The sequence below is a fragment of the Leucoraja erinacea genome, chromosome 8 (genome assembly GCF_028641065.1).
Source record: "Leucoraja erinacea ecotype New England chromosome 8, Leri_hhj_1, whole genome shotgun sequence".
Taxonomy (NCBI): domain Eukaryota; kingdom Metazoa; phylum Chordata; class Chondrichthyes; order Rajiformes; family Rajidae; genus Leucoraja; species Leucoraja erinaceus.
Genome location: NC_073384.1, coordinates 42,583,700 through 42,610,804, shown reverse-complemented (window position 1 = coordinate 42,610,804; position 27,105 = coordinate 42,583,700). Strand labels below are relative to the sequence as shown.

The 27,105-nt window shown below is 42.8% G+C and overlaps 1 protein-coding gene across 1 annotated transcript in view; it reads right to left on the bottom strand.

Moving 5' to 3' along the window:
• The window catches only part of LOC129699874 (ALK tyrosine kinase receptor-like), a 265,553-nt gene that overhangs the window by 218,100 nt on the left and 20,348 nt on the right, over nt 1-27,105 (bottom strand). Inside the window, exon 3 of the mRNA XM_055640014.1 lies at nt 22,618-22,752. Coding sequence (XP_055495989.1) covers nt 22,618-22,752 — 135 coding nt within the window. The remainder of the gene's footprint in view (nt 1-22,617; nt 22,753-27,105) is intronic.

Below are 27,105 nucleotides of genomic sequence, written 5' to 3'. Positions count from 1 at the left end.
ATTTTTTTTTTTGACAAAAGAAAGACTCTTCATTGACTGCAACTTATGAGCTAGTATTAAATGTATACAAATTTGAATACTTTAGAGATTCAGCATGGAAACAGGCACTTCAGCCCACCGAGTCCACGCTGACCAGAGATCACCCCGTACTCTAGCACTGTCCTAGTGACAATTTACACTTTACAGAAGCCAATTAACCTACAAATCTGCACATCTTTGGGATGTGGGATTCATCCCACATCCCAGAAGAAAATGGTGCACTTGGGGAAAACCCACGCAGTTACAGGGAGAATGTACAAACTCTGTACAGACAGCACCCGTATTCAGGATCAAACACGGGTCTCTGGCGCTGGTAAGGCAGCAACTCTACCGCTACACCACTGTGCCACCAAAATACCTTGTCTAATTTTGAAAAACTTTTTCGGAAAGGAGTCATGGTGATAGCAGGGACACGTAAGAGGGGCAGTAAAGAATCCGTGGGATTTAAACCTCACAGTCCTGGTAACATTCCAGAGAATATCAGCTGCGTTCCTTTTAAGGTAACTCTGTCCATGTTGAGTTATGGTGCCCACAATTGTACATTTTGTGAACTAGTAGTCATGGCTATATATAACTGGTGCAAATCTTTCTCTCTGTTCCAGCCATGCTGCTGTGCCATCTTGCATTTTATTAGCCTTTTTGAGTCAGGTCACCAGATTTCAGTTGTCTATGTACATTGGCCTTTAAATCTCCCTCTTTTCTAATAATGTTTATTTAATTTTTAAACCTTCAGCGAGTTTCAGTTGTTGATTCATCATTGGTTACCATGGAATCTCAGCCTCAATTGTTTGTCTGCTCGAAAGCCTTTCTACCACAAGTAATCGTATCCTGATTTTTATTGTTTATCCAAGCCAGTTAATCTGCAACCCTGCATGTCTTTGGAGTGTGGGAGGAAACTGGAGCACCCAGGGAAAACCCATGGGGTCACGGGGAGAATGTACAAACACCGTACAAACAGCACCCGTAGCCAGAATCCAACCTGGGTCTCTGGCGCTGTAAGGCAGTAATGCTACCGTTGTGCCATTGTGCCCCCCAATCTCATACAGTCAGAGGGAGAACGTGCAAACTCCACACAGACAGCACCCGAGATGAGGTTCGAACCCTGGTCTCTGGTGCTGGGAGGCAGGGTATCTACCAGCTATGCGTCTGTGCTGCCCTGCTGGTAGCTCACTGACACCTCCTCAGGGAAAGTTAGGGCAGACAATAAATGCTGAGCTTCCCAGGCACCACTCTAAACATGAATTGCCTCTTATGTGCCTTTCTTTTAAAATACTCCACCAATTTATTCTTATGTCTTTCCTGATTTGTGCATCTGAATATATGAACCTTCTCTTCAATGCTTGATGGTGCAACAGCGTTGCCCTCTTGTTATTTACTCTCAGAAAGTTGTGCGGATGTATGCAGGAATTCTGTCACAGCAATATTGCATGACACTTATATTGTGTTTGGTTTTCGTCACCCTACTATAAGAAAGGTGTTGTTAAGATGGAAGGGTGCCGAAAAGATTTACAAGGATGTTTCCAGGATTTGAGAACCTGAACTATCAGGAGAGGTTGAGCAGGAGAGGACTTTATTCCGTGGAGTGCAGGAGAATGAGGGTTGATCATATAGAGGTATGCAAGACCACGAGCGAAATAGATAGGTCAATGCACAGAATCTTTTGCCAAGGCCAGCAGAATCACGAATCAGAGGACTTAGGTTTAAATTAAGGGGGAAACATTTAATGGGAACCTGAGGGGTAACTTTTTTACACAAAGAGTGGTGGGTATATGGAACAAGCTGCCGGAGGAGGCAGTTGAAGCAAGTACTATCATAATGTTTAAGAGATATTTGGACAGGTACATGGATAGGATATGTTTTGAGGGTTATGAGCTAAGTGCGGGCAGATAGGACTAGTATAGATGGCAATTTCCTATTTGGGCCAAAGGGCCTGCATCCACACTGTATGATTATGACTCATGATCAACCCTGAACTGAAACTCTCCTGTGATCTTTGCAAAAGATTGGCCCCTTTACTGAAAAAAAAAACAGGACAAGCACAGTAACTTTAGAGAATGTTGCAATACCCTTCATCAATGGTCTTGTGTTAATGAACCCGACAATTAATAAAATGTTTCTCATCCTTGTCGTGGTTTCATAAAATATTTATTTCAATCAAAATGTAGAAATATCAGATCACTATAAAGGTCTTATCATGAATGGATCATGAACATTGTAGCTGATGCTATTAGTTCCAGTCAATGATTCTACGAGCACGTCGTTCATTAAAGGTTGAGCTGAATGTCTTCTTTCCCTTGAGGGAAGGTGTACCATCAAACCAGGAACTCATAAACACTTTTTGAAATATGATTTGCATGATTACAGCTTTAGACATAAGCCACTAGGGAGACACAAATGATCAAGGCCAACATACATCTGCTGAGGGCAATTACCACCAGCTCTTATTTTGCTGGTCTTCTTTCAAACAATTTGGGATTTGTCAGAGTGGGGGGAGGGAGAGGCTGTAAACAGGAGGGGTGGCACGGTGGCACGGTCGCTGCCTTACAGTGCCAGAGACGCAGATTCGATACTGGGTGCTGTCTGTACGGAGTTTGTACGTTCTCCCTGTGACATGCGCGGGTTTTCACTGGGCTTTCCGATTTCTCCCACACTCCAAAGACGTACAGGTTTGTAGGTTAATTGGCTTTGGTAAAATTGTAAATTGTCCCTAGTATGTGCAGGATAGTGTACGTGTGCGGGGATCGCTGGTCGGTGCGGACTTAGAGGGCCGAAGGGCTTGCTTCCACGCCGTATCTCTAAACTAAACTAAACTAAACTAAACTAAATTAAATAAAACTAAATTAAACAAAACTGAGTAGCTTGGATGAAATGTTCCTAACCAGTGAACGTGTGAAAGCAAACATGAAGGATGGTTAAAATGGGAAGTTGTCCATTGATGCATGGACCCTTTTCTTCATTTTGATTCCAGAGATGGGTGAGTTTTTCGGTCTTTAATAAAGCAGGACAAGAAGTTATGGATGGTGATACTATACCTCGAAGAAAGAAGAATGGCCCAGCCTTCAAAGAGGGTGACAAGGAACTCAGTAAAATGACAACTGGACCATTGACATGTCAGCAATAATTCACTGATGTAGGTTTAGAGGTTATGTACGATCCTTAGAGTCTGGCATGAGGTGAGCAGTTTAGATAACACTTGATATTGCTCAGGAACATATAGTGAGGGTAATCTTTGAAATCTGTTTCCAAATATGTGTATATGTAAGTCAGACAGAGTCATTGAATCATACAGTGTGGGAACAAGCCCTTTGGCCCAACCTGCCCATACCGACCAACATGTACTATTTACACTAGTCCCACCTATCTGCATTTGGCCCATGTCCCTCTAAACCCGTTCTCCCTGTGACCACATGGGTTTCTTCGGGGTGCTCCGGTTTCCTCCCACATCACAAAGACATGCGGGTTTGCAGGTTAATTGATGTCTGTAAAAAAAAAATCCCCAATATGTAAGCAGTAGGATGACAGAGATGTAGCGTTGACTGGAAATTGAAGGTCGGAGTGGACTCAGTGGGCCGAAGGGTCTGTTTCCATAGTTTATCTTTAAGCTAAACTAAACTAAACTGGGCCACGACCCGAAACACCCCCCTTTTCTCCAGAGGTGCTGTGTCTCTGAGTTACTTCAGCACTTTGTGTCGGTCTTCAGAATAAACCAGCATCTGCAGTTGCTTTCTACAAACTATTTACTATTCAAGGTCTGTACAGTGCTGTGTCTGTACAACAGCACGAGTCAGCTTCATCAAATGAGCTACTATCTCCCTTGTAGCAGGTTTCAAGTGCTCCATGCCAGTGCTCACAATGACTTTAAAGTCTATGTGTTCCCGTTCAATGGATTTAATTTATTTTTTAAATTATCAAACACATGCTTCCGTGAAAGCTGGCATAGAGTTAGGACTGTTTATGCTTACAAAAAGTGAAGCAAATATCACAGAAAATGTTAAACCGGGTGGGTACAGTTTTTAAAAAACTTTTATACTGAGCCAAATAGTCAAACTTCAAAGTGCAACTGCAGGAGCATAGAATCACCAAGAAAAATGATTTAAATTATTAAGAATGATGAGAGATAAACCGGGCAGGCACATCTATTCTTTATATGAGCACATTGAAAACTTCTCTGAACTTTCTTTGTTCCTTCCTTGTAGTTTTGAAATCCCACCGCTCCTTATTCTTCACCGCTCTTGACTGACTTTTCTCCCTTCCTCTCTTGTTGTTTCATCTTGCTGTATGAATTGATCCAGTTAATTCCTAAGATCTGATGAATGATAGCAGGAGAACGTTGACTATTTTTGAATGTATCTGAAATAACATCATTCAAATAAGTGGAGGTTGTTCCATTACAATTGGGACGTACCTTGTGGTACTAAAGAGATTCTGGGCTGAGAGACGATGACTGAAGACTCTGACCCACTTGGCGTGACACAGTGCCATAGCGGTAGAGTTGTTGCATCCTTACAGTGCCAGAGACCCTGGTTTTATCCTGACTACGGGTGCTGTCTGAACGGAGTTTGTACATTTTCTCTGCGATTGCGTGGGTTTTCTCCAGGAGCTCTGGTTTCCTTCCACACTCCAAAGACATACAGGTCTTAACATTAATTGGCTTTGGTCACTTGTAAAATTGTCTGTAGTGTGTAGGATAGTTTTAGTGTATGGGGTGATAACTGGTCGGCATGGATTCGATGGGCTGAGGGGCTTGTTTCACGCTGCATCTCTAAAGTCTAAAGAGTGGCACAGAAATTCATGTGGCTGTTCTAGTTTAGCTGGTCCATAGAAACATTACAAAATATTGAATGGGCAAGATTCACTGTTAGTAATGCTATTGGGTGTCAAATTTAGTTTAGTTTAGTTGGAAATAGGCCCTTCGGCCCACCTAATCCACGTCAATCAACAATGACCCGTTCACACGAGTTCTGCATTATCCCACTTTCTCATCCCCTCCCGATACAATAGGGGCAATTTGCAGAGGCCAAATAACCTACAAACACGCAGGTCATTGGGATGTGGCAGGAAATGGAGCACCTTAAAGAAACCAACACAGTCACAGGGAGAGCGTGCAAACTCTACACCGACAGCCTCTGAGGTCTTCTCTCTCATTTCTATAGTGGGTCCCCAGCAGTCCAATCAGATGAGACAGAGATTTACACCTCTTTGCTCATCCCTTCCCACCTAATACACATCCTCCCGAGGTACTTTCCCCTGACACCCCAGTGGATGTAACACCTTTCCCTACACAAGACAAGGAGACGGTGTTGGATAAACAGAGAAGAGGAGTGAAAGAGGAGAGAGATATACAGTCAAGTATATATTGATTAGTATGGGTGTGAGAGGTTATGGGGAGAAGGCGGGAGAATGGGGTTGGGAGGGAGTGATAGATCAGCCATGATTGAATGGCGGAGTAGACTTGAAGGGCCGAATGGCCTAATTCTACTCTTATCACATGATCATGATATAGGTGGAAGGGGATGAGATTGGGGAAGGGGCGGGATAGTGGATGAAATCTGCAGTTCCATGTGTCCCTTTCTTTATGTGTCCGATTTATTTATTGTTTGCTTCCATATTCATCATTTTAGCTCCAGTTGTAGGCCTGACACAGAAGGTGAGAAAGGGAGATGAAATGTCAGCAACTTGCAGCTAAGCAAGAATTGCAGCACCGTTCATTCAGTCTGACTCAGGAAGATTCATAAAAGGCTCCATTTTAATATTGTCAATGCCAACAGGTGTCCTATAAGTAATGATTTTAGTTTCCTCTTTATGCTTTAATTACAAAAATCAGCCAGAATTACTGTTGCGCTTACCCTGAAGTGTCCGTGGTAAATATCTGTCCATGATTTCTCACGTCAAACAGAAGTTATAAATATATTTCACTTCAACTTGAAATTGCCAGTTTAGAAAACACTTATTCTGAAACTTTGACAGCCTACATATATGCTTTGCATCTAATGTATAATTCAAGCTCAAAGTAGGTTTTTTATCAAAGAACCTCAAAATGACACTGACGTCAATTTGACTTGTATGAGTATTTTGAATTCCCAATATACATTAGACATTAATATTACATGCACTGGCCTGACAGGATCTGTATGCAGCTCCAGTTCCTATGTAAGGCTGCTAAACCGCTATTCCCCACAGATCCAATTAAACCAGAAGACTCTTGATTCAGTTATTCTTCTGCCCTCTTTTGAGAACAGGACTTCAAATGCAACCAATAAAAATCTGACCTCTTCAACCGTAACACTGAAAACAAATACATTGTTTCATCCTAGAATGATTGTGGTTTATTTCCCCACCAAAGAGTCTTTGGGTAATCACTAGGTAGGGCTGACTGAGCTATCACCTTGTGAGGAGGTGCTTCTCCAATCCTCAGGGACACAAATTTACTCAGCAGCCATTTACGCTGTGCATTATTAAAGGTTATTTCAAAGTCTATTTAAACAATATTTACAAGGCTTCTATTATCCGAAATCCTGCATAACCTTACAAAAATATATCTCAGGGAGAGAACCTGGGACATAATTTCCACCACTGCACCCTATCTTTATCCAGAGATATAATTAATACAAGAGAATGAGCCTGGTCTTAGACACAAGAAGCTAAATGAATGTTAATTTAGAGATACAGTGCGGAAACAGGCCCTTCGGCCCACCGAGTCTGCGCCAACCAGTGATTCCCATACACGAACACTATTCTACACACTGGGGACAATTTAACCTAAGCCAATTAACCTATAAACCTATAAACCTTTGGAATGTGGGAGGAAACTGCATCACCAGGGGAAAACCCATGTGGTCATGGGGAGAACGTACAAACTCTGTACAGACAGCACCTGTAGTCAGGATCAAACCCAGGTCTCTGGCGATGTAAGTCAGCAACATTACCGTGCCTTATATCCAGAGATGCTGCCTGGCTTGCTGAGTTACTCCAGCATTTGGAGTCTATCTGCGGTGAAAGCCAGCATCTGCAGTCCCCTCCTACACATCCATATCCCTTCATTCCCTGCAGTTCCCTATCTAAAAGCCTCTTACATGCCACCATTGCATCTGCCTCTACCACCACCTCTGGCAATGTGCTCCAGGCCTGCACTAACCTCTGTGTAAAAAACCTGTCCTGCACATCTCCATTAAACTTCCCCCTCTCACCTTATAGCTATGGCCTCTAGTGTTGGACATTTCCACCCTGGGAAAAAAGGTTCTGACTGTCTACCCAATCTATGCCTCTCATAAATTTATATACGTCTATCAAGTCTGCCCTCAACCTCCGACGTTCTTGAGAATATATTTTCTTCAAAGAAGCAGGAGAAGTGGAATCTTTGTATATTGTGACTGAGGTAGAAAGATTCATAGTGAGTAAGAAGGTGAAAGCCGAAGAAGAGATGGACAGAGCATGACTTACTATCAAATCAGCCATGGCAAAGCAGCCTTTGTATGTTAATATGTAGTTGTTGGCAGTACACACAAAAGCAGTGTCCCTGAATGTTTTGTTTTTAAGTTTAGTTTTAGTTTAGAGATACAGACTTTTCAGCCCACGGAGTCCGTGCCGACCAGTGATCCTCAAACACTAAAACTATCCTACACACACTAGGGACAATTTACATTGATGGAAAGCCAATTAACCTACAAACCTTTGGAGTTAGTCTTTGGAGTGTGGGAGGGACTGGAGATCGCGGAGAAAACCAATGTGGTCACGGGGAGAATGTACAAACTCCGTACAGACAGCAACAGTAGTCTGGATCAAACCTGGGTCTCTGTGGCTGTTAGGCAACAACTCTACTACTGCGCCACCATGCCATCTTTTGAGATTTTATTAAAATTGATCCTTTGCTTTGGTGTTTCAGATTTTTATTTTATATCGGCTCCAATTGCCTCATTACATGAAGGATGTGCAGGGTTTGGAGAAGGTACAGAGTAGGCTTACTTCTGCCTGGGTTAGAAGGTAATAGCTACAAGGAGCGGCTGGACAAACTTTGATTGTTTTCCTTGGAGCATCGGAGGGTGAGGGAAGACTGGAAAGAAGCATGTAAAATTATGAGGCACAGATGGAGTAAACACACGGGTTTGCCCCAGTATCTCCAGTTTCCTCCAACACTCCAAAGACGTAGTTTGTCGGCTAATTTGCTTGGTAACATTTTAAATTGGCCCTAGTGCATGTGGGATAGTATTAGTGTGCGGAGATCACTGGCCGACGGGGACTCGGTGGGCCGAAGGGCCTGTTTCTGCACTGTGTCTCTGAACTAAACTAAACAAAATCAAGAAGTTAAAGTATAAAACCTCATCATATCCACATACAACCCAACCACGACCAATGATTGATGGATTAATGGTGTGTTTCACTAAGGGAATTAACCTACTTAATCCAGCTCATTCTGATGCATAGGCAGGTACATTTACAGCAATGTATCGATCTGTGTATGGTGGTGCTTCTCTCGACCACTGCAGTAAAATAGGAGCAATTCATCTACTTTTGACTCATGAACCCAAAGTGAAATATTTCCAATTGCCTTCTGAGCCCAATAATATTTCCCACCACCATCTTCTTCTGTTCGCAGTTTGACTTTCAGAGATACTGCCCTTCAGCCCACCAAGTCTACTCCGACCAGTGATCACCCTGTGTGTAACAAAGAACTGCAGATGCTGGTTAAAATCAAAGGTAGACACAAAATGCTGGAGTAACTCAGCGGGTTAGGCAGCATCTCTGGAGTGAAGGAATGGGCCTCATTTTAGGTCGAGACCCGAAACATCGCCCATTCCTTCTCTCCAGAGATGCTGCCTCACCCGCAGAGTTACTCCAGCATTTTGTGTCTACCAGTGATCACCCTGTACTCTTAACACTACCCTACACACTGTGGACAATTTACAAGTTTCATAAGCTAATTAACCCACACACCTGCATGTCTTTGAAGTGTGGGAGGAAACCGGAGCTCCCACAGAAAACCCACATGGTCACAGGGAGAATGTACAAACTCGGTATAGACAGCACCCGTAGTTAGGGTCGCTGTGCCACTGTGCTGCCCGAGCCAGTTCTCAACCCCACTAGCCTACGGTTGGAGATATTTCCCCTATCATTATCGGTTCCAGTGTAAAGGTAATTAACATAATAATTGAGCTGCATTTCAAACTGTGCCGTAATATTGAACATTAAATTAGTATCAAACTAGAAATTAACTTATTCTGATATTTCTTATTTATTTTCGATTTTATTAAATGTCACACACTTTCACTGCATCCAAATGTCAACATTAAAATGTATTTTAACTTGATTCTATGAATATAAATGGCCTTGGTACAGTGATTATGTGAAAGTATAGATCTACCCTCCCATACATATTTTTGGGCCTAAAATAACTTCCATCACCAGATGATGTATTAAGGTGATGCAATGGCGCAGATGGTTTAGCTGCTGCCCTGCAGTGCCAGAGATCCGAGTTTGATCTACTTGTTCGGAGTTTGCAAGTTCGTTCTGTGATCGCGTGGGTTTCCTGTCAAACCTGCCAAAGAAATGCAGATTTGTTGGCTAATTGGCATCCGTAAATTGCTACTAGTATGTAGGGAGTGGATTGAAAGCGGGAGAACATAGAATGAGTGTGAATGGGTGATCGATGATCTGTTTGGAATCGATGGGCTGAAGGGCTTTTTATCCATACTGTATCTCTACACTAAACTAATTACAGTCTGTTTATGCTCAGTGCTCGTGTGGCCCATATGAATTCTTAGTCCTTCAAATGGTTTCTCATTGATTTTGCAACTGAGGCAGTGGGTGGATGCTTTAAATGACTGATAATCTCAGTGAAACAATTAAGAGGGTCACTGATAGTTTAGTTAGCTGTTAATGTTGTATTTGCAACATGACCTATCACTGAAATCATGTGAATCGGTCACATGGTAGATAAAGATATGCAGAGAATAAAGTTGGGTTGTGGGAAAGTGAGGCAACAGGGAGGAGAGGTTGGTGAGTAAGTAGAGGACAGAGTGAAGAAACAAGGAACTGCAGGTGCTGGTTTACAAAAAAATGCTGGAGTAGCTCAGCGGGTCAGGCAGCATCTCATGTTCTTCAGAAATGCTGCCTGACTCACTGAGTTACTCCAGCACGTTGTGTCTTATTTTGTAGTTAGTGATGTCAAATTGACACGCTGAATATAAAAAATTTGAAGTAAAAGCATAAAACCTCATCTCTTGCGCAACCCAATCACTTCCAATGACTGGAGTAGAAACAATAAAATATAGATGCTGGTTTATACAAAATACTCAAAGTGCTGGAGTAACTCAGCGGGTCAGGCAGCATCATTGGAAATCTGACCCATTGACTTAGTGCAGCACTGTGTGTTCCACGTATGATTCCAGCATCTGCAGTTCCTTTTGGCTCCTACGACTGATTATTTTTTTGCCTTTTACCATTTTAGTTCTCCCTGTGTCACATGGTGATGCTTGACTGAACATCAGCACTTGGCCTGCATTTAAGTCCTTATTGGCCCTGCTCTTGAAAGATCTACTGGAAAGTGTTTAGTTTAGTTTAGTTTAAATGTGCAGCATGGAAACAGGCCCTTCAGCCCACCAAATCCATGCTGACCAACGATCCCACACAATAACTCTATCCTACACACACTGGGGACAATTTACAATTTTGACTGAAGCCAATTAGCCTACAAAACTGTACGGCTCTGGAGTGTGGGAGGAAACAGGGGAACCTGGAGAAAACTTGCCCAGGTAATGGGGAGAACGTATGAACTCCATTCAGACAGCACCCGTAGTTAGGATCGAACCCGGGTCTCCGGCGCTGTAAGGCAGCAACTTTACCGCTGCACTACCATATCACCCCTACATGGATAAGCAATAATCTCCCCCACTTTAAGTTACATCTACCTGATGTTCCTGTGACAGACGTTTGAGATCAGTATCTGATATGCGGTGCATAATGAACATGATCCATCTAGCACACTGCCACTTGTGTGTCACCATAGTGAATTGTCAGCAACATTTACTGAGCTGCTCAAAAGTGTTTCTTCTCCAGCGATCACCATGAGTAAAGCAGACAGGGCTATGTAGTAATAGCAACAAAGGACCAATTCACATTTAAACTGGGAAATGCAGGCAGATAGGGTGGTGGAAGGCTACCGGTACATTGGCCTTCATTAATTAGGGTAATTAGAAATTGGGATGTTTTGTTACAGTTTTTCAAGACATTGGTGAGGCCGCATTTGAAGTATTGTGTTCAGCTTTGGTCACCATGCTACAGGAAGGGGAACATCAGCTGGAAAGAGTCCAGGGAAGATTTACGAGGATATTGTCGGGACTTGAATGCCTAAGCTACAGGGAAAGGTTGGGCAGGCGAGGACTTTATTCCTTCAGCGCGGGCGGCTGGAAACTGATCTTATAGAAATGTATAAGATCATGAGAGAATAGATAGGGTAAATGCACAGAGTCTTTTGCCCAGCATATCCCCAACAACTCTCACCGACTTCTACTGATGTGTCCAAGAAAGCATTTTATCGAGATGCATCACAGCATGGTTTCAGAACAGCTCCAAGACTGTAAGAAATTGCAGACAATTGTAGACGCAGCCCAGACCATCTACACGCCTTCCTCTTCTTCTTGTGTATGGCGTGCACAGCCTAAAGTTGTAGGTCAACTTGTTCTATTTGATCTTATTTGATTGTGCACGCCGGGTTGATTGCATTCGTCGAAACAGGGCGGACCACGTGAAAGTTGCAATCTCCCACCCCATCTACACATCACACTGCCTCAGGAAGGCCAGCAGCATAATCAAGGACAAACCCAACACTCCCTCTTCTCCCCTCTCCCATCGGGTAAGATGTACAGAAGTGTGAAAAAGCACACCTCCAGATTCAGGGACAGTTTCTTCCCAGCTGTTATCAGACAACTGAACCATTCTAGCACCAACTAGAGAGGGGTACCGACCTACTATCTACCTAATTGGAGATCCTCAGACTATCTTTAATCAGACTTTACTGGACTTTATCTTGCACTATATGTTATCTTTATCCTGTATCTGTACACTGTGGGCAGCTTGATTGTAATCATGTATAGTCTTTCCACTGACCAGATAGCACATAACAGAAAGCCTGCACTTTACCTCAGTACATGTGACAATAAACTAACCTAACTAACTAAGAATAGATGAATCAAGAACCAGAGGACATGGTTTAAGATGAAAGTGGAAGGATTTATTAGGTACTTAAAGGGCAGCTTGTTCACACAGCGGTGGGTGTGTGGAATAAGCTGCCAGAGGGGGTTGTTGAGGCAGGTACTATAACAACATTTAAAAGACATTTGGACAAGTGCATACACACAAAAGGTTTAGAGGGAATGGAGCTCAAATGTGGGCAGGAGAGTAAAGTTGATGGGGCACCTTGGCTGGCATGGGCAAGTTGGGTCAAAAGGTCTGTTTCCATGCTGTATGGCTCTATGACTATGCAATGGGGTCAAGGAAAGAGCGTTCACTTTGCGACCCCGTTTCCACCAATCTTTCCACCACCACGCACAAGAAGCGCAAGACGGACACCATTGTATGTAGATGCCGAGAAACTCTGGCTGAACAACTTCTAATCTTGTGTGTGGGCTTGATAAGAAGAAGAAGACTATGCAGTGTATATCCTCATCAACAGGCACTTTAGCTCAAGGCTTGTCCCCAAAACATTGGTGGATTAAGCTTCCTTGTGTGTGCTAAGTTTAATAAGATGAAATTTGAGGAGCTCCATGTTGGAAGTATGACAGCCATGTCGGAGTATTTCTGGAATGATGAGAATCTAGGATTGGAGTGGGGTAGATATCTACATAAACCTAGAATGCTGGCGAGTAGGATAACATGAATTAAAAAACGAGGGATATGAAATCCGAAATGCCTGGGAGAAAACAAAACCTGAAGTGCCAGAAACGTGAGATGCAGGAGTGTGATATCTGCTTATGCTCTCATTTCGCTCCTACCATTGGGAAGAAGGTACGGGAGTCTGAAAACCATGACCACCAGGTTCAAGAAAAGCTTCTTCCCAACAACCATGAGGCTCTTGAACACTACTAAACACTAATTAAACTATGAACTATAGACTGTTTTTGGTTACACTAAAGAACTTGGACTTTTTTTTGCACTGGTATTGGGGTTATTAATCTTTTTTTTGTTTGTTTATTACATGTTATCTATGAGTATTATGTTTAGACTTTAAACATACAGTGCGGAAACAGGCCCTCCGGCGCACTGAGCCTGCACCGACCAGTGATCACCTAATGCCCCTGTCCCACTTAGGAAACCTGAACGGAAACCTCTGGAGACTTTGTGCCCCACGCAAGGTTTCCGTGCAGTTCCCGGAGGTTGCAGGTGGTTGCTGGAGGTTGTAGGCAGTGGAAGCAGGTAGGGAGACTGACAAAAAACCTCCGGGAACCGCACGGAAACCTTGGGTGGGGCACAAAGTCTCCAGAGGTTTCCGTTCAGGTTTCCTAAGTGGGACTGGGACATAACACTACCAGCTAACACCTGTAGTCAGAATCAAAGCTGGGTATCTGGCACTGGAAGAGTCAAGAGTCAAGAGAGTCAATTTAATTGTCATTTGGACCCCTCTGAGGTCCCAAACGAAATGCTGTGATGCTACTGCACATTACACACAAATAGTTCCTTTGGCAACATAATTACATTTTACATAAACATCCATCATTAGCTGTGATTTGAAGGCATTCAAAAAACTTATCTGGAATACTGCACTCTCCCCCCCCCCGAAAGATCAGAGTCAAATCTACAAATTATATTGAACGATGGCGGATTAATTAAAGCGAAAGACTGGGAGCCACGCCGGGGAATGCGATGGAGCACACCGGGTCTTGGTGTTGGAGGCCCCTGAAAGCGCAGAAAGTGACCTGAGGTGTTTGGCAAAACAATCAAGTAATCTGTGTTTGTTTTCTTCCAGTGCTTTGGAGGCCACATCATGAGCACTGAATGCAGTTTATTAAACTGGAAAAAATACAATGCTGGCTAACTTGCAAACAGTGTTTTGGGGACCTTAGGTCCGGACTGGGCCAGAAAGCGACGGCGAAAAGAGCAGCCAGCAATTGCCGGGGAAGGTTTTTGGAGGCCGCTGATTCACTCTCTCAGGAAGAGTTAAACAGACGCCCTGATCGGGTCTCCAGTGCAGGGAGAGCTTTCAAAGTTCGCGGCCCCCCTCCACCAATCTTTCCACCACCCCACACAAGAAGCACACCCAACGCAAAATAACATACACCACAGTAAAACAGATGCTGAGAATATGTTCAGCTCTGGCTGACAACTTCTAATTTTGTGTGCTGGACTCGAGAGCCGAAGTGCCCTGATCCCTCAGGAATGCTGAAAGATGATTTACTAACCAGTTAAAGTCAGAGACATTGGTGAGTGATGGGACCAACAATACATCAGGTTTATTAAATAAGCATTGGTAGAAAATTAAACGAGCAGAGAAACAATAGAGAAAGAAATTCTCTAAATTAGAATTAAACTCTGAAAGAGGAAGAGGATAAAATAATTATTTGACACAGTGGTACAACTGGTAGAGCTGCAGCCTCACAGTGCCAAGAGACCCAAGTTCGACCCAAACCTCGGGTGCTGTCTGTGTGGAGTAATGAATGTTAAAGACTCTTAGTCTCCTGTAATGAGATGGAGAATAACAGTCCTAGCCTGACCAAAGCTCCCTACTACCTGAGGTGTTTGATGAAAACAAAAGTAATCATGTTTGTGGCACAATTCTTTGAATTAAACCTAAGAAACGTGATCAGTATTATTATACTGTGTCTTGCACAATGCTGGCTCAATTGAAAACATATGATCAGGTAATTCTGTGTGTAAGAGAGCACAAAAGCCAGATTAGCATGGGCATGCACAGTAGCGCTTGCAGAGCTGATGCCTAACAGAGGACCAGGCACCCGGGTGCCCTCCTGACTACAGGAAAGTTGCGAGTATGGAGTTTGTACATTTTCCCTGTGACCATTGGGTTTCCTCCGGGTACGCCGGTTTCCTCCCACATACCCCAAAGTATGCAGATTTGTAGAAGTATGTTGGACTCTGGTAACAACTGCTCACACTGTATAGGGACTCGATGAGAAAGTGCGATAAGATAGAACGTGTGTAAACTGATGATCGATGGTCGTGGTGGACTCTGTGGGCTGAATGGCCGATCTCCATCCTGTATCTCTACACTAAGCTAATTGGTTAATAAAAGAGGCAGGACAAAAACAATAAGACAATATCGATAAAAGTGTAACTTACATTTAAGTCTCTGAACAACTTATTATTTGTAACTACGTGATTCCATAGGTTCAATCCTTCATTTTCTAAGTAGGAAGAAATTCAGAGCTACTAGAATTCATAGTAGCTGCTGATTTCAATTAGCATTTGCAGTGCTTCAGGTAGACTGTCAAGTAAGTTTCGTGAGTTACAAGCGACAAGTCAGATAATTAGGAAAATGTGTTAGTAAACCGTGACGTTGTAAGAGCCCTGTCTTGAACGATGCCGAGAACATTTGCCAATGAGTTAATAAAGCCTGGACATAAAACATGGCAACTAAAGATGCATTATACCAATGAAGAGCAGGAGTAGGCAACTTGGCCACTCAAGCCAATTTGCTATTTAATAAGAATATAGTTGGTCTGATTACAACCTCCTCGGCACTGACATTGTGGGCTGAATAGCCTGTTCTTGTGCTGTAAAAGTAAGACAGTTTGAACATTTTAGGCCAATCGGACCATTGAGTCTGCTCCACAATGCGATGGTTTCCTCTGATCTATCCCATTGTGTTTACTTGGTACTGCAAGTAATAATTGGAATCTGTTCCAATTGCTCACACTGGTAAATAGGGAGTGGACTGTTCTCTGTGCGATAAGATACCGTGCAAAAACTCCTTACATCGATGACTATCAAGAATCCTTGGGCATTGAATGGCACAATCTCTTAGACTGTATGCTTCCACTAAGCCCTTTGACGAAAAAAAGTTGCAAAGGCTAAGACAATCCTTCAAAAGTTAAAAATAGTTCATCTCTGTCTTAAAAGGGTGCTCCTTTTTTAAATGGTGTCCTCCAGTGCTAGCTTTTCCCAACATCCTCTCCACGTTCATTCTCGTCACCTCTCACTCTTATAAACTCCACCAAACGAACATGGTACCATTGACTATCAGAGGGGACTGTCAAGTAAGTTTGGCGTGATTTACAAGCTTCAAGTCAGATAATTATCCATATGTGTTAGTAAACCTGACATGGAGCGTGAACACCAGCCCTGTCTTGAAAAGATGCCGAGAGACTGCACTTCCAAGAGTGCTAAGCCTGAACAACATCACTGGCAACTAAAGCTGTCCTTTTATCGGTGAAGAGCATTGAGTAGCAACTACTAACTCAAGCCAATATGCGTATTTAATAAGAATACAGTTGCTCAGAGGAAACGCTCCTCGGCATTGACAACGCCCAGAGGATTGTCGGCTGTTCTTGTGCTGTAAAAACTTAAGACATATGAACAGATTTAGGCCAATCGGCCCATTGAGTCTGCTCCACAATTCGATCACGACTGATCTATCAGTATTGTGTTTACTTGCTACTGCAAGTAATAATTTAATTGTTCCATTGTCGGTAAATATGTTGCTACTGTTCTCTGTTTACATTGCTACCAATGCAAAAATCCTTACATTAATGACTATCAAGAATCCTTCTACCATTGTTTTCACAATATTCTTAGACTCTGCTTCCACTGCCCTTTGACGAAAAGAGTTGCAAAGGCTTACAATCCTTCAAGAGTAAAAAATAGTTCATCTCTGTCTTAAAAGGGTGCTCCTTTTTTAAATGGTGTCCTCCAGTGCTAGCTTTTCCCAGCATCCTCTCCACGTTCATTCTCGTCACCTCTCACTCTTATAGACTCCACCAGATACGTCCTGCTTGTCCAACCTTTCTTCACATGTCAACCCAGCTATTAGTCCACTAGATCCTCTTTCAATTGCTGTGGACACATTAATAGTCTTCATTAAATATTGAAACCAATATAGCTACCACACCAAATATGGATTCACCATTATCCTATTTTACAAAAGCATAACCTTCATTCATATCTACTGAAGGATGCAGAATTATGCCTTTCGACCTTGCAACTAAATTCAGTTATATCGAATGTACTTGAAATTGCAGTAGAAAACACATCTCTGCCCTTGGTATGCTTGGCACTATCACCTTACTACAGGATATTGGTAGAATGAAAATAATGAGTCACAGAGCCATGTAGCATGGAAACAGTCCCTTCGGCCCAACTCGTCCATGCCAACCAAGAGACCCCATCTAAGCTAGTCTCATTATTAAGTGTCAGAGTTCTGTAAAAAAAACATGGGACAAGGATTGAAGATGCAAATTTGACAAGAGATGGAAAATGACAGACACATTTTTGTGTGTCTGAAGATATTCATTTTTGAAATAAATAGAATATCATGCAGCTTATTAGTGCTTATAAGAACAGGTGTAATACAGGTATTTGATCAGCAGTATTCAGCTAAGTGAGATTAGTGTTTTATATTGTTTTACTTGAGGTTGGTGACCAGCTGGTAAATTACATCAATGAATTGAACATTTTTGACAGCTAGATATAGCTTGAAGGAACTGCATGCATCTTTATATCAGTAAGGACTCACTGACCTGAATGAAAAACTCCTTAGACAATCAGCTTATGTTTAAATCAAAACAGTGCCATGATTTAAAGAAAAACATCCTAGCTAAAGGAGGCCCAGCCAGAGTTTAGTTTAGTTTATTGTCACGTGTAACGAGTTTAGTGAAAAGCTTTTGTTGGGTGCTAACGAGTCAGCGGAAAAGCTATACATGATTATAATCAAGCCACCCATAGTGTACAGATACATGATAAGGGGAATAATGCTTAGTGCAAGACAAAGTCCAGTAAAATCCGTTTAAAGATAGTCTGAGGGTCTCCAATAAGGTAGATGGTAGCTTAGGACCACTCCCTAGTTGTTGATAGGATGGTTTGTGATAACAACTGGGAAGAAACTGTCCCTGAATCTGGAGTTGTGCGTTTTCACACTTCTGTACCTCTTGCCTGATGGGGGAGGGGAGAAGAAACAGTGTCCAGGATGAGATATGTCCTTGATGATGCTGGTGGCCTTGCCGTGAAGTGTAGATGGAGTCAATGGAAGAGAGGTTGGTTTGTGTGATGGTCTGGGCTGTGTCCACAATTCCCTGCAATTTCTTGTGGCCATTGTGTTATTAAAGGGATGACAAGGGTAAGATTTTTTCCCACCATGCAAGACCTGAATCATTGGAAGCATTTACATGGAGAAAAAAAGGAACTGCAGAAGCTAGTAAACAAAAAAAAGACACAAAGTGGTGGAGTATCTAGACGGGTTAGGCAGCATCTCCGGAGAACATGTTCGGGCAGGACCATTCTTCAGACTTGATTGAAGGCGTGGATCCAGTGGAGAATAAAGCAATGTTGAGATCCATTGCAGGTCTGGGTGAGTGAGACCTGGAACAGTGGGAGAGACAGAGCGAGGGCCTTCTGGTGCCGCCTCATTGTGGAGAGTGTGGGTTACAGCAGGAGATTATTACACGGGGTCAGCATCAAACCTGGCTCTCTGGCGCTGTGAGGCAGCAGCTCTACCCGCTGAGCCAAAGTGCTGCCCTAGTCTTTTGAAGGGTTGCGGCCCAAAACCTCACCTATCCATGTTCTTCAGGTATGCTGCCTGACCCACTGATTAATTCCAGCACAGTGTTTAGAAGCATTCACATATTGTCTTCACTGTGGAAAATATCTGAAGTGTTTGACAGAGGAGCAATGGATACTAAATGTTACTGAAAAGCCCCAAAACATGGTGGAAGAGTGAGGAATTGAAGAAGCTTTTAATAAGTAGAGGGACCTGTAGCAAATTTAGTTTTAGTTTAGTTTAGAGCTACAGCACCGAAACAGGCCCTTCGGCCCACCGGGTTTACGCCGACCAGAGAACACTCTATACCAGGACTATCCTACACACTAGGGATAATTTACAACTATTACAAAAGCCAATTAACTTACAAACCTGCACGTCTTTGGAGTGTGGTAGGAAACCAGAGCACCCTGGGCAAACTCAAGCGGTCACAGAGAGAACGTACAGACTCCGTACAGACAGCACCCATGGTCAGGATCTAAGCTGGATCTCTGGCGCTGCAAAACAGCAACTCTACTGCTGGGCCACTGTGCCGCTACTGTGCTCACCAGAAATGCTGCCTGACCCGCTGATTAACTCCAGCACTTAGTCTTTTACATCATGTCTTCACTATGGAAAATTTCTAAGATGCTTCATGAAGGAGCACTGGATAGTAAATGTTAACGAAAAGCCCCAAAACAGGGTGGAACGGTGAGGTTTTGTAGAAGCTTTTAATAAGCAGTGGGACCTGTAGAAATGGAAAGGCTTGGAGAAGAATTGGCAATGTACTCGTGTGTCAAACTGCGTAAGAAGCTTCACAATGAAAGGGAAGTTATTCCACTTGGGAATTAATTTCAATTCAACTCAATAAACAAGGTTGCCGGGGTTCACATGAGTGGACAATGTACATCGTGCTTGTAACATTACTGCAAAAAGTAGGTCAGGTGAGTAGTGTTGGTGGCATCTGTCAAAAGGACCACACCAACCAGTCAGATCAGACTAGCAAGGACAAGAAATTTTTCCTCATATTTTTACAGTTCAAGTAATATTTTTTTTACTGGTTCTAAATTTGTCAGCTGTATATGTTAGTTTAGTTCAGTTTAGAGATGCAGCACAGAAACAGGCCCTTTGGCCCACTGAGTCCACGCTGACCATCAATCATCCATTTACACTAGTTCTACGTGATCCCACTTTCACACCCACTCCTTGTACACTCGGGGCAGTTTTACAGAGGCCAATATACCTACAAACCCCTGCATGTCTTTGGCATGAGGGAGGAAACCAGAGCACCCAGAGGAAATCCAGGCGGTTGCAAGGAGAACATGCAAACTCCATATAGACAGTGCCCAAGGTCAGGATCGTGCACCGTGAGGCAGCAACTCTCTTAACTATGCCGCCCTAATAATTCATCCAATTATGGGGATTTCATTCCTTTTTGACTGCCCTTAAGAAACATTCATTCTACAAAGTTACAACTGCAGAGGAAAGTCCAGGGTCTTTGTCTTTAAGAGTAAAATTGGAAGCCACAGAGGACAGACTGCTGTATCAATTGCCCTCAAGCATAAGAACAAGATTCATTTATTGGGCGCCTGCAATCTAACCTTCCATTCATTTGTATTATGGCCGATCAGCACAACTTTTTTGCTTCATATCCTTTGATGTCTTCATCTAAAAAAAGTATATTTCTCAGTCCACAGGCATTTAATACAAGCCATAGTCAGCAACAAGCTCCGATTGTTGGGGAGTTTGACAACCTCATCAGTAAAACTTCTCCTAATCTGCTGTCAATCTGCACCTAATTGGAAGTAATTACTGACTATGTGCAGCTCATAATGGTGGAATGATTTGTATTTCAATATATCCAACATGTATCGGTGTGGCAAATTTGGGCTGCTGGCATGTTTCTACGCTGTTCCACTCTACTGCACGGAACACGACAGGAGATTATTTTTCCCTGTATCTATCAAACTGTACAATTCCTCCCCCTTCTGTCGTGGTGGTAGACTGACTCCCCTTAACCCCCCCCCAAATCTTTGCACATCCCCACTCCTGGACTTTCCAATCGTCTCTTTAATTTCATGTTTCATGTATCTTGTTGTGTTTTATGACTGTTGGCAGGTCAATTTCTCTCCTGGGATGAATAAAGTACTTTCGTATTGTATTGTATCGTATAACTCTATTCAAAGCAGCTCAGTTTTTTACAACTCAAAATATTTTCTTTATCCAGCCCTTATTTTTTAGTCAAACTTCTGGGAGTGGTGTTTCCACATTCGATTAAATCAGCAGAGGTTTTCTTACTTTGAGTTTTATTCAAACGTATTTGGATGTCAATGAGCATGAAAAATGTTCTGATCTAGCACATATAAGCAGTGTTTGAAAGTGTAACCTTTGAAAATAAAAGCGTTTGATACATTTGAAATATATTTAACAGCAAAAAGATGGTATAACACAACATATAGGAATTTTAAAGCAATGCAGTCCAAGGTCCGTGGCTAACACAGTTATAAATGACTGAATATGACCTCTTTCTTTGCATGTGACTGTGGCTGGTTCTTATCTGTTCTCTGAAAAGGCCTAATAAACCACTTCCACCACAAAATCCAGCCACAGCATATTGATGGCCTGGTTCAGCAACTCGAATGACCAGGAACGAGGGAGATTATAAAGAGTGGAGGGCACTGCCCGGTCCATCATAGGCAATGACCTAGCCACCATCAACAGGATCTATAGGAGTCACTGCCTCAAAAAGGCTCTAATCAGGTTTCAGGTTTCCTTATGGTTAATCCAGAACCAGAAATCTCTGCTGGATCACCGGGACAATTGAGCACGATTTATTTGAGCAGCTGCTGGAAGGGGGAGAGTTATGATTGGAAGATAAAGGTGTGTCAGAAGGAACTGCAGATGTTCGTTTAAATTGGTAGACACAAAATGCTGGAGTAACGCAGCAGGACAGGCAGCATCTCTGGAGAGAAGGAATGAGTGACATTTCAGGTTGAGACCCTTCTTCAGACTGATGTCAGGGGAGTGGGAGGTACATAGATAAGACTTGGGTTTGGCTGCATTTGGAATATTGCATGCAGTTCTTCCGACCCACCACAGGAAGGATGTGGAGGTTGTAGAGATGGTGCAGAGGAGGGTTGCCAGAATGCTGCTTGGATTAGGGAGTGTCAGCTACAGGGAGAGGTTGGATAGACTTGATAGAAGCATAGAAGCATATAAAATCATGAGAGGCATAGATAGGGTCGTAGTCAGAACCTTTTTTCTATGGTGGAGATGTCCAAGAATAGGGGGCAAAGCTATAAAGTGAGAGGGGGAAAGTTTAATGGAGATGTGTGGCCAATCTTTTTTCCACAGCAAGTGGAGGGGACCTGGAACGCATTGCCTGGGGTGGTGGTGCAGGCAGATACGATAGTGATGTTTAAGAGGCTTTTAGATAGGCATATGGATTGCAAGGAATTGAAAGATGTGGATAATGAGGGATATGGGTAGAGGGATACAGGCAGATGTGAACAGTTGACCATGTTCAGCACAAACATCGTGGGCTGAGGGGCCTGTTTCTGTGCTGTATTGTTCGATGTTCTATGTTAAATATAGATCCGGGTTCCAATTACACAGACTGAAGATTAAGCTTGCCATATTCCAGCATATTCTCAGGCAACCATCTTCAATTAAATATATGCTTACATTACCGATGGTGCAAGACCATCTAAAAATATTTCTCGAACCTCACTTAAAAATACAAACACAATACAAAATTATTAAATCCAGGTGTGGTTTAATGACACAAATTTCCTCAAAAGGTGCCGTAGAATCTTCATAAATTGTTAAAAGTGAAAGAAGGAACATTTTAATATTGCAAAACAGTATTCTGAAATGCCATTATTATTTTGTACTGTTCATACCTGACATCCCACTGACTTCAATCTCTTCTTGCATCTTCTTGCTAGCTGCTACAACAGTCTTGTTCACAAAGGCTTCTCCCAGCAAGCGCTGGCTGGAATTAGGAGCATCATCTTTGGATGAGTTGTCTGCACTACCTATTGAATGAAAACCAAGAAAATAAATAATAAGGATGTACAAGGATAAAATCAATTACAGCAAAGACAAGAGATAAGTTACCAAAATACTACCAAGGAGACATTAGGAGTCTGAAGAAGGGTCCCGACATGAAACATTGTCTGTCCATTCCCTCCACAGATGCTGCCTGACCTGCAGAGTTTTTACAGCACGTTTGTTTTGCTCGAAATACTCCCAATATCATCTATTTTTTATCAGAAGTTCACAACTCATAGGAGTAGAATTAGGCTATTCGGCCCATTGTCTACTCCGCCATTCAATCATGGCTGATCTCTGCCACATTCCAGGCACTCACCACTCTCTGTGTAAAAACTTGCTCCACTCATCTCCTTTAAACTCTGCCCTTCTCACCTTAAGCAATGCACTGTAGTGTTTCAAGTGTTCTAGTGATACCAAGCAAAAGGTACATTGAAATGGATTGGTACATCTGTTTTAAAGATACAGCATGGAAACAGTCCATTCGGCACACCAATCCCATGCAGTCCATTGATACCCATTGATAGTAGTTCTATGTTATCCCACTTTTTCATCCACTCCCTACATGTCCATGGCATTTTTAGAGGTCAATTAACCTACAAACAGCAGATGTCTTTGAGATGCGTATATTTTAGAGATACAGTGCGGAAACAGGCCCTTCAGCCAACCGAGTCCGCACTGACTAGCGATCCCCGCACATTAACACAATCCTACTAGGGGCAATTTACACATAAACCAAGCCAATTTACCCGCATACAGTGCCAGTAAGTTTTTGGAATGTTTGAAGAAACCGAAGATCTTGGAGAAAACCCACGCAGGTCACAGGGAGAACGTATAAACTGCTTTCAGACAGCACCCGTAGTCAGGATCGAACCCGTGTCTCCTGGCGCTGTAAGGCAGCAACTCTACCGCTGTGCCACTGTGGGAGGAAACCCACGAGGTCACAGGGAGAACATGCAATTACCACACAGACCGCAACCATGGTGTGGATTGAACCTGGGTCTCTGGTGCTGTGTGGCAGCAGCACTACCAGCTGCACCACTGTACCACCCTATCATAAGAACAGATATCTCCTTAAGAGCAGCAATATGAGGACTGCAACTGATAGGTTTTCTGTTTCAATAGACAATAGACAATAGACGCAGGAGTAGGCCATTCGACCCTTCGAGCCAGCACCGCCACTCAATGTGATCATGGTTGATCATTCACAATCAGTATCCCGTTCCTGCGTTCTCCCCATATCCCCTGACTCCGCTATCTTTAAGAGCCCTATCTAGCTCTCTCTTGAAAGTATCCAGAGAACCAGCCTTCACAGCCCTCTGAGGCAGAGAATTCCACAGACTCACAACTCTCTGTGTGAAAAAGTGTTTCCTCATCTCTGTTCTAAATGGCTTATCACTTATTCTTAAACAGTGGCCCCTGGTTCTGGACTCCCCCAACATCGGGAACATGTTTCCTGCCTTTAGCATGTCTAAACCCTTAATAATCTTATATGTTTAAATATGAAACCCTCTCATCCTTCTAAATTCCAGAGTATACAAGCCCAGCCGCTCCATTCTCTCAGCAAATGACAGTCCCGCCATCCCAGGAATTAACCTTGTAAACCTACGTTGCACTCCCTCAATAGCAATAATGTCCTTCCTCAAATTATGGGACCAAAACTGCACACAATTCTCCAGGTGTGGTCTCATTAGGGCTCTATACAACTGTGGAAGGATCTCTTTGCTCCTATACTCAACTCCTCTTGTTATGAAGGCCAACATGCCATTCACTTTCTTCACTGCCTGCTGTACCTGAATGCTTACTTTCATTGACTGATGAACAAGGACCCCCAGATCGCATTGTACTTCCCCTTTTCCCAACTTGACACCATTTAGATAATAATCTGCCTTCATATTTTTGCTACCAAAGTGGATAACCTCACATTTATCCACTTTAAACTGCATCTGCCATGCATCTGCCCACTAGCCCAACCTGTCCAAGTCACCCTGCATTCTCATAGCATCCTCTTCACAGTTCACACTGCCACCCAGCTTTGTGTCATCTGCAAATTTTCTAATGTTACTTTGAATCCCTTCATCTAAATCATTGATGTGCATTGTAAATAGCTGCGGTCTCAGCACCGAGCCTTGCGGTACCCCACTAGTCACTGCCTGCCATTCTGAAAGGGGCCCGACAATCCCTACTCTTTGTTTCCTGTCTGCCAACCAATTTTCTATCCAGGTCAGCACACTACCCCCAATACCAGGTGCCCTCATTTTGCCCACTAATCTCCTATGTGGGACCTTATCAAATGCTTTCTGAAAGTCCAGGTACACTACATCCACTTGTTCGCCCTTGTCCATTTTCCTAGTTACATAGAAACATAGAAAATAGGTGCAGGAGGAGGCCATTCGGCCCTTCGAGCCAGCACCGCCATTCATTGTGATCATGGCTGATCGTCCCCTATCAATAACCCGTGCCTGCCTTCTCCCCATATCCCTTGACTCCACAAGCTCCTAGAGCTCTATCTAACTCTCTCTTAAATCCATCCAGTAATTTGGCCTCCACTACCCTCTGTGGCAGGGAATTCCATAAATTCACAACTCTCTGGGTGAAAACGTTTTTTCTCACCTTACATCCTCAAAAAATTCCAAAAGTTAGTCAAGCATGATTTCCCCTTCGTAAATCCATGCTGACTCGGACTGATCCTGTTACTGCTATCCAAATGTGTCGCTATTTCATCTTTTATGATCGACTCCAGCATCTTCCCCACCATCGATGTCAGGCTAACTGGTCTATAATTCCTTGTTTTCTCTCTCCCGTCTTTCTTAAAAAATGGGATAACATTAGCTACCCTCCAATCCACAGGAACTGATCCTGTTTCCTTGCAATACCTTACACAGAGACGCAAGATGGTTTACACGCATCGTTTTCCAAATACCTTTCAGGAAATTACTGTCATTGCACAGCTAAGGTACAAACATTCCTTTGTCTTCTTGTTCAACAGAGAAATTTAAGTACACATAATTTGTTTGGTTTTGAAAGAGCAGTAAGAAAATTATAATAATTTCCAAATTTCCAAAAATCATAATCTAAATCTTTCAAGTAATAATATATGTACGCTGGCAAACTGAAGAAAGCATTGACAGAACTTATAGGACAACAAATTAAATGTCTAACATTGTCATCTTGAATGACAAGAACTGTTTTTTTCCAGTGTGTCTAGATGCATAACAGTCTATGTGGAGGTGACAGCCCAAGCTTTTTTTTGTGTTTTTAGCTTATCTGGTTGAGGACCATTGATGCTATGGCACAGTACATCATGTTCCTACTTAATTTATTCTGGTCTGCTGAATATGGAAAAAAAAACATAGCACACATAGTTATTGCATTTCAAATTTTAATTAACAGTTATTAGTGAATCAGTTTCCAGTCCAGCTTCATTAACTAGATGCTATTTATATTCTAATTCTGTTGAATTGCTATCTTGTTTTCCCTTCTCAATAAATATAACACAAAGTCATAAAGCATGTAATCAGGCCCTTTGGCCCAACTTGCCCATGCTGACCAAGGTGGCCCATCTACAGTAGTCCCACCTGCTGACGTTTGGCCCATATCCCTCTAAACCTTTCCTATCTATGTTCCTGCACAAATGTACAGTATTTCAATTATTGCTATTGTGCTTGCCTCAACTACTTCCTCTGGCAACTTGTTCAATATACCCAACAAGTTACCTTTCCTCCCATACCTAAGCCTGCGGCCTCTAGTTCTTCATTCCCCGACCCTGATAAAAAGAGGCATTCACGCTATTTATGTCCCTCATGCTTTTTGTACATCTCTGTAAGTTCACACCTCACTCTCCTCTCCTATGCTCCATGGAATAAAGTCCTAGCCTGCCTAACGTCTTTCTCAAATGCAGTCCCTTGAATGCTGGCAGTATACTTGTAAATCTTTTCTGCACTGTCTAGCTTAATGGCATCTTTCCTAAAGCAGGAGTATAAAACGGAATAATTTTCCAAGTGCAGCCTCAGTAGTGTATTTTACAACTGCAACATAATATGCTAACTTCTATACTCAATACCCTGACTGATGAAGGCCAATATGCCAAAAGCCTTCTTCACCACCTTTCTACTTGTGACACCACATCCAGAAAACTATGCATTTGTACTCCTAAGTCCCTCTGTTGTACAACTCTCCCCAGGAGACTATCATGCACTGTGAAAATCCTAACCTCATTTGACTTCCCATAATATAACACCTTTGCCCTTATCTGAATTAAACTCCGTTTGCCCATCTTCTGCCCACTTGCCCAAGCTGATCAAGACCAAGTTGTGATTCTTGATAAACTTCTTCAC